The sequence below is a fragment of the Salvelinus sp. IW2-2015 genome, unplaced genomic scaffold, assembly GCF_002910315.2.
Source record: "Salvelinus sp. IW2-2015 unplaced genomic scaffold, ASM291031v2 Un_scaffold6024, whole genome shotgun sequence".
NCBI lineage: Eukaryota > Metazoa > Chordata > Actinopteri > Salmoniformes > Salmonidae > Salvelinus > Salvelinus sp. IW2-2015.
The window spans coordinates 6,674-19,007 of NW_019947289.1; the positions used below are offsets into that span (position 1 = coordinate 6,674).

The window sequence follows — 12,334 nt, forward strand, 5'->3', positions numbered from 1 at the left end:
ATAGAATAATATAACACTCACAAACACCTCAATATCTGTGGATAGATAACCACACAGTCTTTAGTAAACTGTCTAATCTACTATGGGGACCCACCTCTAATCTGATGATAAAGAACACAGGTCAGAGTATTGCTATATTATCATCATTATTAATTAACTATCAACTACTATAGACGTATTGTACAACCAGAGTAGTTTGCTATAACAACTAGTTATAATTTAATACCTCCATACTAGGACAAAACAGCTGTAATCTAGGTAGGCTTGTTTGCTATTATTATTAAATATATGCTCTTCTTCACTAGGTGGAGAATGATACATACAGGTTGATCAGATATTATAGGACTACACTACCCTACCTAACAGGTAAGTGCTAGATGACAGACTGTTACTTACCACTACTTATAGGAAGAGGTTGCCACAGGTAGTGCTATATATCATTATGGAGTGAAGAAATTACCGCTGCCCTTGAGTGATACTCTGACATATGATGCCCTGGTCACATAGGTAGTAGAGCATATGAACACTACAAGGGAATATATAGGTGATGTCATTATGAGACACTATCTACAAAAGGTAGTGGCAATTATATAATATACTAACTATTAAAGGTAGTGGCTAATATATAATATACCTCTATATACACTAGGAGTGCTATACTATAATATACCTACTTAACAGGTAGTGCTATATATTATATATAAGAGGTCTTAATAAATTATGTAATAACAGGTAGTGCTATTATAGTAATATACCCCACTATAACAGGTAGTGCTATATATATATATACCTACTGATAACAGGTAGTCGCTATAATATATATGATATACCCACCTATAACGGTAGTGCTATATAATAGTATTACCGCTAATGATAACAAGGATAGTGCTAGTATATGAATATACCCTACTATAAAGGTGTGTATATAATATATAGCACCTACTTATATAACAGGTAGTGCCTATAGTATATATGATTACCTACTTATATCATGGTAAGTGCTTGTATAATACCCTAACTGATATCAGGTAGTGCTAGTATATATATTATACCCAGTACTATAAGGTAGTGCTATCTATGTAATATACCCTACTATAACAGGTAGTGCTATATTAATAGTTCACCTACTATAACAGGTATCTCAGTCCTCTGCGGATTGGTTTGATTTGTAGGTTGGCACTTGATGAGGTCCATCCGCTTCAGAGACTGGGCCGCGTGCATAGAGTGCATGACCTTCCTGTCAGCAGATTTATCACATGCCCGTCACCGCACTGCCAGAAAGGTACTGGAGATGGGGTGGAGAATGGGAGGGAAAGAAACTCAGACATAAAATACAAGGTATACTAAACACAAAATGATAAAAACGCCCAACCTAACATTTTTCAAAGATTTACTGAGTAAGCACTTCCATATGAGGAAAGTCAGTCAATTAAATAATCTCATTAGGCCTAATCTATGGAATTTCACATGACTGGGAAATTATCAGATATGCATTGTTTGTCAAAGATACTGTTTACAAAACGATAGGGGTTGTGGATCAGAAAACAGTCATATCTGGTGTGACCACCGTTTAGCGCTCGTGAAACAGTCAGTAATTCTGGTGGTGGACCACCGTTTCCCTCGTGAAAACCAGTCAGTATCTGGTGTGACGCACCGGTTTACCTTGTGAAAACCAGTCAGTATCTGGTGTGACACCGTTACCTGTGAAAACCAGTCAGTATCTGGTGTGACCACGTTTACCTCGTGAAAAACCCAGTCAGTATCTGGTGTGACCACCGTTTACCTCGTGAAAACCAGTCAGTATCTGGTGGTACACCGTTTACCTCGTGAAACCAGCAGTATCTGGTGTGAAAACCAGTCCAGTATTGGTGTGACCACCGTTCCTCGTGAAAAACCGTCAGTATCTGGTGTGACCACCGTTTACCTCGTGAAAACCAGTCAAGTATCTGGATGTGAAAACCAGTCAGTATCTGGTGTGACCACCGTTTTACCTCGTGACAAAACCAGTCAGTACTGGTGTGACCACCGTTTACCTCGTGAAAACCAGTCAGTATCTGGTGACCACCCGTTACCTCGTGAAAACCAGTCAGTATCTGGTGTGACCACCGTTTACCTCGTGAAAACCAGTCAGTATCTTTGTGTGACCACCTTTACCTCGTGAAAACCAGTCATATCTTGTGTGACCACCCTTTACCTCGTGAAAACCATCAGTATCTGGTGTGACTACCATCTGCCTCGTGCACCCGGACACATCTCCTTCACATAGAGTTATCAGGATTCTCGTCATGGTATCTTCTGTGCATTCAATCTGTTCACAGCCATAACCCCAACACCCTGTCTGCCATCTGCCCGGTACAGTTCAAACCGGGATTCATCTCGTGAAGGGCACACGTCTCCAGCGGGCCAGTGGCCATAGAACGTGAGCATTTACCCACTGAAGTCAGTTACGACGCTGAACTGCAGTCAGGTCAAAGACCCTGGTGAGGAAGACGAGCATTTACCCACTGAAAGTCAGTTACGACGCCGAACTGCAGGTCAGTCAAGACCCTGGTGAGGAAGACGAGCATTTACCCTACTGAAGTCAGTTACCGCGCTTGAACTGCAGTCAGGTCAAGACCTCTGGTGAGAAGACGAGCATTTACCCACTGAAGTCGGTTACGACGCTGAACTGCAGTCAGGTCAAGACCCTGGTGAGGAGAGACGAGCATGCAGATGAGTCCTGAGACAGTTTCTAACATTTTGCAAAAATTCTTCGGTGGTGCAAACCCACAGTTTCATCAGCTGTCCAGGTGGTGGTCTCAGATGATCCCTCAGTTTCATCAGCTGGTTCAACACCGTGTGAGACACGCTGTGGGTGAACGGAGGATCTCGCATGTGTGTTTCCCACCGTGAACATGAGGTGTTATGATGCATTCTGCAGGATACGCCATCCCATCTGGTTTGGGCTTAGTGGGACTATCATTTGTTTTTCAACAGGACAATGACCTAACACACCTCCAGCTGTTGTAAGGGCTATTTGACAAGAAGAGAGTGATGAGTGTGCATCAGATGACCTGGCCTCCACAATCACCCACCTCAACCCAGTTGAGATGGTTTGGGATGAGTTGGACGCGCAGAGTGAAGGAAAAGCACAGCCAACAAGTGTCAGCATAGTGGAACTCCTTCAAGACCGTTGTTGGAAAAGCATTCCTCATGAAGCTGGTTGAGAGAATGCCAAGAGTGTGCAAAGCTGTCATTAAGGCAAATGGTGTCTACTTTGAAGAAACAAAAATATATTTTGATCAGTTTAACACTAGTTTGGTTACTACATGATTCCATGTGTTATTTCATAGTTTTGATTTCTTCACTAGTATTCTACAACGTAGAAAATAGTAAAATAAAGAAAAACCCTTGAATGAGTAGGTGTTTAAACTTGACTGGTACTGTATATCAGAGTCTGTCCTGAGATGGCGCCGGAGGAGATGGCTGCCGTTTTACTGGCTCCTAACAAATTGTGTGTTTTTTCACATTACTTGTAACTTATTTTGTACATAATGTTTCTGCCACCGTCTCTTATGCCCGAAAAGAGCTTCTGGAAATCAGGACAGCGATTACTCACCTCGTACTGGACAAATATGTTTTTTTGAAACGAGTCAGACGTGAAGGATTTACCCGACAAGACACACATCCCTGTTATTCGCATGAAGAAGAGAAGGGGACATCGGGGACCTAGGTCGGGATGCCTTGTAAGGATCCGACGGCGAGTGGGTAATCTGCCTCTACCATCAGCCCTATTAGCCAACGTGCAATCATTGGATAATAAAATAGATGAGCTCCAATCAAGACTAACCTTCCAATAGGACATTAAAACTGTAATATCTTATGTTTCACCGAGGCGTGGCTGAACAATGACTTGGACAATACAGCTGGCTGGGTTTTCGCTGCATCGGCTAGATAGAACAGTTGCCTCCGGTCAGTGTCTATTTATAAATAACTGCTGGTGCACGGAATCTAATATTAAGGAAGTCTCGAGGTATTGCTCGCCTGAGGTAGAGTACCTCATGATAAGCTTTAGACCACACGAATGACCAAGATAGTTTATCGAAATTTTTCGTAGCTGTCTATTTACCACCACAAACTGATGCTGGCAATAAGACCGCACTCAGCGAGCTGTATAAGGCCACTCAGCGAGCTGTACAAGGCCACTCAGCGAGCTGTACAAGGCCACTCAGCGAGCTGTATAAGGCCACTCAGCGAGCTGTATAAGGCCACTCAGCGAGCTGTATAAGGCCACTCAGCGAGCTGTATAAGGCCANCTGTGTAAGGGCTATTTGACCAAGAAGGAGAGTGATGGAGTGCTGCATCAGATGACCTGGCCTCCACAATCACCCAACCTCAACCCAATTAAGATGGTTTGGGATGAGCTGGACCGCAGAGTGAAGGAAAAGCAGCCAACACGTGTTCAGCATAAGTGGGAACTCCTTCAAGACTGTTGGAAAAGCATTCCTCATGAAGCTGGTTGAGAGAATGCCAAGAGTGTGCAAAGCTGTCATTAAGGCAAATGGTGTCTACTTTGAAGAAACAAAAATATATTTTGATCAGTTTAACACTATTTTGGTTACTACATGATTCCATGTGTTATTTCATAGTTTTGATGTCTTCACTATTATTCTACAATGTAGAAAATAGTAAAACAGCGATTACTCACCTCGTACTGGTCAAATACGTTTTTTTGAAACGAGTCAGACGTGAAGGATTTACCCGACAAGACCCACATCCCTGTTATTCGCATGAAGAAGAGAAGGGGACATCGGGGACCTAGGTCGGGATGCCTTGTAAGGATCCGACGGCGAGTGGGTCATCTGCCTCTACCATCAGCCCTATTAGCCAACGTGCAATCATTGGATAATAAAATAGATGAGCTCCAATCAAGACTAACCTACCAATAGGACATTAAAACTGTAATATCTTATGTTTCACCGAGGCGTGGCTGAACAATGACTTGGACAACATACAGCTGGCTGGGTTTTCGCTGCATCGGCTAGATAGAACAGTTGCCTCCGGTCAGTGTCTATTTATAAATAACTGCTGGTGCACGAAATCTAATATTAAGGAAGTCTCGAGGTATTGCTCGCCTGAGGTAGAGTACCTCATGATAAGCTTTAGACCACACGAATGACCAAGATAGATTTCATCTATATTTTTCGTAGCTGTCTATTTACCACCACAAACTGATGCTGGCAATAAGACCGCACTCAGCGAGCTGTATAAGACCACTCAGCGAGCTGTATAAGGCCAATCAGCAAGCTGTATAAGGCCATAAGCAAACTAGAACATGCTCATCCAGGAGGTGCTCCTAGTGGCCGGGGACTTTAATGCAGGGAAGCTTAAATCTGTTTTACCTCATTTCTACCAGAACGTTACGTTTGTAATCAGAGGGGAAGAAATCTAGACCATCTTTACTCCACACAGAGAAATGTACAAAGCTCTCCCTCGCCCTACATTTGGAAAATCTGACCATAATTCTAACCTCCTGATTCCTGCTTACAAGCAAAAACTAAAGCAGGAAGTACCAGTGACTCGCTCAATACTGAAGTTGACAGATGAAGCGGATGCTATGCTACAAGACTGTTTTGCTAGCACAGAATGGATCATGTTCCAGGATTTTTCCAATGGCATTGAGGAGTACACCACATCAGTCATTGGCTTCATTAATAAGTGCATCGATGAAGTCGTCATCACAGCGACTGTACGTACATACCTCAACCAGAAGCCATGGATTACAGGCAACATCCACACTGAGCTAAAGGGTAGAGCTTTCAAGGAGCGGGACTCTAACCCAGAAGCTTCTAAGAAATCCCGCTATGCCCTCTAAAGAACCATCAAATAGGCAAAGCATCAATACAGGACTAAGATCAAATCGTACTACACCGGCTCCGATGTGGCAGGGCTTGCAAACTATTACTGACTACAAAGGGAAGCACAGCCGCGAGCTGCCCAGTGACACAAGCCTACCAGACGAGCTAAATTACTTCTATGCTCACGTCGAGGCAAGCAACACTGAAGCATGCATGAGAGCGTTAGCTGTTCTGGACGACTGTGTGATCACGTTCTCAATAGCCGATGTGAGTAAGACCTTTAAAATAGGTCAACATTCACAAGGCTGCAGGGCCAGACAGATTACCAGGACGTGTACTCCGAGCATGCGTTGACCAACTGCCAACNCTGTATAAGGCCACTCAGCGAGCTGTATAAGGCCACTCAGCGAGCTGTATAAGGCCACTCAGCGAGCTGTATAAGGCCACTCAGCGAGCTGTATAGGCCATAAGCAAACAAGAACATGCTCATCCAGAGGAGGCGCTCCTAGTGGCCGGGGACTTTAATGCAGGGAAACTTAAATCTGTTTTACCTCATTTCTACCAGGATGGTACGTGTGCAGCCAGAGGGGAAGACATCTAGACCATCTTTAGGGAAATGTACAAAGCTCTCCCTCACCCTCCATTTGGAAAATCTGACCATAATTCTATCCTCCTGATTCCTGCTTACAAGCAAAAACTAAAGCAGGAAGTACCAGTGACTCGCTCAATACTGAAGTTGTCAGATGACGCAGATGCTAAACTACAGGACTGTTTTGCCAGCACAGACTGGATAATGTTCCGGGATTCTTCCAATGGCATTGAGGAGTACACCATATCAGTCATTGGCTTCATCAATAAGTGCATCGATGAAGTAGTCATCACAGCGACTGTACGTACATACCTCAACCAGAAGTCATGGATTACAGGCAACCTTCGCACTGAGCTAATGGGTAGAGCTGCCGCTTTCAAGGAGCGGGACTCTAACCCAGAAGCTTCTAAGAAATCCCGCTATGCCCTCTGAAGAACCATCAAACAGGCAAAGCATCAATACAGGACTAAGATCGAATCGTACTACACCGGCTCCGATGTGGCAGGGCTTGCAAACTATTACTGACTACAAAGGGAAGCACAGCCGCGAGCTGCCCAGTGACACAAGCCTACCAGACGAGCTAAATTACTTCTATGCTCGCGTCGAGGCAAGCAACACTGAAGCATGCATGAGAGCGTCAGCTGTTCTGGACGACTGTGTGATCACGCTCTCCATAGCCGATGTGAGTAAGACCTTTAAAATAGGTCAACATTCACAAGGTTGCAGTGCCAGACACATTACCAGGACGTGTGCTCCGGGCATGTGCTGACCAACTGGCAAGTGTCTTCTGACATTTTCAACCTGTCCCTGACTGAGTCTGTAATAGCAACATGTTTCAAGCAGACCACCATAGTCCCTGTGCCCAAGAACACTAAGGTAACCTGCCTAAATGACTACCGACCCGTGGCACTCACGTCCGTAGCTATGAAGTGCTTTGAAAGGCTGGTCATGGCTCACATCAACAACATCATCCCAGAAACCCTAGACCCACTCCAATTTGCATACCACCCCAACAAATCMACAGATGATGCAATCTCTATTGCACTCCAAACTGCCTTTCCCACCTGGGCAAAAGGAACACCTACATGAGAATGCTATTCATTGACTACAGCTCAGCGTTCAACACCATAGTGCCCTCAAAGCTCATCACTAAGCTAAGGACCCTGGGACTAAACACCTCCCTCTGCAACTGGATCAAAAACAAAATGGACTTCCTGACAGGCTGCCCTCAGGTGGTAAGGGTAGGTAACAACACATCTGCCACACTGATCCTCAACACTGGGGCCCCTCAGGGGTGCGTGCYCAGTCCCCTCCTGTACTCCCTGTTCACCCACAACTGCATGGCCAAGCACGACTCCAACACCATCATTAAGTTTGCTGACGACACAACAGTGGTAGGCCTGATCACTGACTAGAACGAGACAGCCTATAGGGAGGTGGTCAGAGACCTGGCAGTGTGGTGCCAGGATAACCTCTCCCTCAATGTGATGATTGTGGACTACAGGAAAATGAGGACCGAGCACACCCCCTTCTCATCGACGGGGCTGTAGTGGAGCAGGTTGAGAGCGGCAAGCTCCTTGGCGTCCACATCACCAACAAACTATCATGGTCCAAGTACACCAAGACAGTCGTGAAGAGGGCACGACAAAACCCATTTCCTCAGGAGACTGAAAAGATTTGGCATTGGTCCTTAGATCCTCAAAAAGTTCTACAGCTGCACCATCGAGAGCATCCTGACTGGTTGCATCACTACCTGGTATGGCAACTGCTCGGCCTCCGACCGCAAGGCAATACAGAGGGTAGTGTGTATGGACCAGTACATCACTGGGGCCAAGCTTCCTGTCATCCAGGACCTCTATACCAGGCAGTGACAGAGGAAGGCCCCAAAAATTGCCAAAGACTCCAGTCAGCCAAGACATACTGTTCTCTCTGCTACCGCACGGCAAGCAGTACCGGAGCGCCAAGTCTAGGTCCAAAGGGCTTCTAAACAGCTTCTACCCCCAAGATATAAGACTCCTGAACATCTAATCAAATGACTACCTGGACTAATTGCATTCCCCCCCACTTCTTACACTGCTGATACTCTGTTTATTATCTATGCATAGTCACYTTAACTCTACCTACATGTACATATTACTTCAATTACTTCGACTAACCTATTCCCCAGCACATGGACTCTATACCCCCTGTATAAATCGATACTGTTATTTTATTTTTGCTTTTTAATATTTGTTATTTTTCATTTATTTTTTAATTCAGATTATTTTAGTAAATACTTTAACACTTATTTTTCTTTAAACTGAATTGTTTTAAGGGCCTGTAAGTAAGCGTTTAACTGTAATGTCTACACCTGTTGTACTCGGCGCATGTGAMAAATAACATTTAATTTGATTAGCAGTACAACCCAACACCTATGAGGACTCAGGATTCAGACTAAGGACTCAGGACCCGGGACCCGAGACCCAGACTCAGGACTCAGACTAAGGAGCACTGTTGATCCCACAGGTCTAAATGACTAAGTATTAGAGAAAGGCGATATAATAGCCTCTGTCTCCATCTGCTGGACAGTTTGAAGAAGACAAACCCCACTCACCTCTTGCTCTTGTTGCGTGTGAACCCAGAAGGACAGTCAGACATGCACTCTCTTCTGTGAATGACGAAGCGGTCGAAGTCGGGCAGGTGGACGCTGGAGCAGAAGTCCAGGGTGACGCAGCGCCAGCCTTCAAACTTATAGGTATCGGGGGGACAGTCTGGAACGCAGCGCCCCTCGTGGTAGTAGTGGAGACAGGCAGCGCACGACGTATCCGTGTTCGGTTCAGTACAGCTACCCAGACACTGGCCATGACAACACTCACCATCCCACGTACACGCATGGCACTTATCAGGACACACTAGAGAGACAGAGAGAGACAGAGAGAGAAGACAGTTAATGACTTGACCTTCAGCACAACACAGATACAGCAGATCCCCATATTGTATGGGACACTGAAATGTACTTTTAGAGGCCATTCAATACAACACTCATCATTAAACAAAAGCAGTTTAGTTCAAAAGAGACTAATAAAGGAAAAAGAGGAAGTAAAAGAGCAGGTAGATGGTAACAGAAACTGTAGAGGCACAAAAAGAAATGGAGGAACTTATTCAAGAACGATCAAGTGTAATGTATTGCAAAAATAAAGCGAATTGGATGGAAAAATGGGGAAAAATGCAAAAATAAATATTGAATCTTCAACATAGAAATGCTACCAAAAAGAATTGAGAGAAAGTCATTACAAATGGAGTCATCCATGATTCATCAAACTATATTTTGAAAGAGGAAGCAAAATATTTTCAAGCATATGTTTTGTCTCCTCCATTTCCACTGAATCATGTTAACTAAGGATTTCTTTCCAAATAGTAATAATAATAATAATAATGTAAAATTAACACATTTACAGAAAGACCTGTGTGAAGACCAGATTTTGAAAAGGTGTTTGATAAAGTACGACTAGATTTACAAATGCCTGATTTACTTTAATTTCGGTGAATCTCKTATACGTTGGGTTAAAGTTATGTACAGCAACCCCAGATGTAACCATTATTTACTATTTTATTTCTCAGAAAGTATTGAGCTTTTAAGAGGAGTAAAACAAATCTGTCCATTGTCTCCATATCTATTTATTATGGCCATTGAAATTCTAGCTATTCAAATTAGATCCAACAATAATATCAATGGTTAGAAATCCAGGGGATATAAACAAGTGTCAACATATATTGACGACAAGTTCTCTTAACTTTTTAGGGATAGGGGGCAGTATTCAGAAATTCGGATGAATGACGTGCCCAAAATAAACTGCCTGTTACTCAGGACCAGAAGCTAGGATATGATATATATATATATATATATAGGATAGCATATAATTGGTAGTATTGGAAAGAAACGTTTCTAAAACTGTTAAAATAATATCTGTGAGTAGAGAGTGACAGAACTGATTTGGCAGGAGAAAACCCGAGGAGAATCCATCCGGAATGGGTTTTTTATTTTTTTATTTGAGGAGATCACCACTCATTGAAATGGCTGTCTATGGGAGAATCAAAGGAATACCTCCCAGATTGCAGTTCCTAGGGCTTCCACTAGATGTCAACAGTCTTTAGAAAGAGTTTCAGGCTGGTTTTTTGAAAAATTAGCTAGAATTTCTAGTTTTTCTAGGTGGCTCCCATTTTGACTGTAGTATTGTTGCGCGCATGGATGAGGGTGCGCACTTCGTTATTTATCTCCGGTAAAGAACATTCTCAGTCTTAAATTCTATAGTTTATTTACATATTAGGGTACCTGAGGATTGATTAGAAACRTTGCTTGACTTGTTTGGACAAAGTTTATTGGTAACTTTTGGGATTCCTTTGTATGCATTTTGAACGAGGGAAACAGGTGGATCACTGAATCAAGCGCGCCAACTAAACTGAATGTTTTGGGATATAAAGGACTTTATCGAACACAACGACCATTTGTTATGTAGCTGGGACCCTTGGGAATTCAAACAGAGGAAGATCTTCAAAGGTAAGTGATTTATTTTATCGTTATTTCTGACTTTCATGACGCCTCTGCTTGTTTGGAAAATGTTTTTAATGATTTTGTATGCGGKGTGCTGTCCTCAGATAATCGCCGTAAAGCCTTTTTGAAATCTGACAGCGCGGCTGGATTAACAAGAAGTTTAGCTTTTAAATGATGTAAGACACTTGTATTTTCATGAATGTTTAATATTACGAATTTTGTATTTCGAACTATGCAATTTCACTGGATATTGCCCCACCTATCCCAAAGAGGTTTTAAGTGCGCAATCTGGATCCCTGCACAGTCTCATTGAAGATATTGATCMATTTTCTAGCCTCTATGGACTAAAACCTAATTATGACAAGTGTAACATATTACGTATTGGATCATAAAAAAAAAAAAGTGTTTATGCTACCTTGTAGTTTACCAATAAAATGGGTGGATGGTGAAGTAGACATACTTGGTATTCACATCTCAAAAAACAAATTAACTTACCACAATCAATTTCAATAGAAAGTTAGCAAAAATAGATCATGCAACCATGGAGAGGTAAATACTTGTCTATTTATGGAAAAATCACATTGATTAACTCTTTGGTCCTATCACAGTTTACTTACTTATTAATGGCACTTCCTACTACAGACGACTCGTTTTTTAAATCAAATCAAATTAACAAAACATTTCATTTTATTTGGAATGCTAAAAGCCAGACAAAATTCAAACGTACCTATTTAAATAATGAATATGAGTTTGCAGGGCTAAAATGACTAAATATTAAAGCTTTAAACCTCTCACTAAAATATTTACTCATACATAAATTATACTTAATTCCAAAATGGTTCTCCTTTGTTCAACAGATTACAACTTCTCATTTCCCACTAAATTGGGAAATGTTGTTTAAAGTATCGCCCTTTCTTAAACAAAGCTGGTTACAATTTCAGTTTTATCTTCCAGAAAAGAACAAACAAATGTCATGGTTACGGGTCGGTTAGGCATCACGTTGTCATGGTTACGGGTCGGTTAGGCATCACGTTGTAAGTGGAGACTGAAAAGATTGGGCATGGGTCCTCAAAAGGTTCTACAGCTGCACCATCGGGAGCCCTGTGACTGGTTGCATCACTGTCTGGTATGGCAACTGCTCGGCCTCCGAAAGCAAGGCACTACAGAGGGTAGTGCGTATGGCCCAGTACATCACTGGGGCCAAGCTTCCTGTCATCCAGGACCTCAATACCAGGCAGTGTCAGAGGAAGGCCCTAAAAATGGTCAAAGACTCCAGCCACCCTAGTCATAGACTGTTCTTTCTACTACCGCACAGCAAGTGGTACCGGAGCGCCATGTCTAGGTCCAAGAGGCTTCTAAACAGCTTCTACCCCCAAG

The 12,334-nt window shown here is 42.9% G+C and overlaps 1 protein-coding gene across 1 annotated transcript in view; it reads right to left on the bottom strand.

Annotated features, from left to right (window-relative positions):
• The window catches only part of LOC112078657 (insulin-like growth factor 1 receptor), a gene marked incomplete at its 3' end in the record, with an annotated part of 11,198 nt that extends 1,483 nt beyond the window's left edge, over positions 1-9,715 (bottom strand). The window contains exons 1-2 of the mRNA XM_024144818.2: positions 9,700-9,715; positions 9,020-9,317 (exon numbers count right to left, since the gene is read on the bottom strand). Coding sequence (XP_024000586.2) covers positions 9,020-9,317; positions 9,700-9,715 — 314 coding nt within the window. The remainder of the gene's footprint in view (positions 1-9,019; positions 9,318-9,699) is intronic.
• Between the last annotated feature and the right edge of the window lie 2,619 nt (positions 9,716-12,334).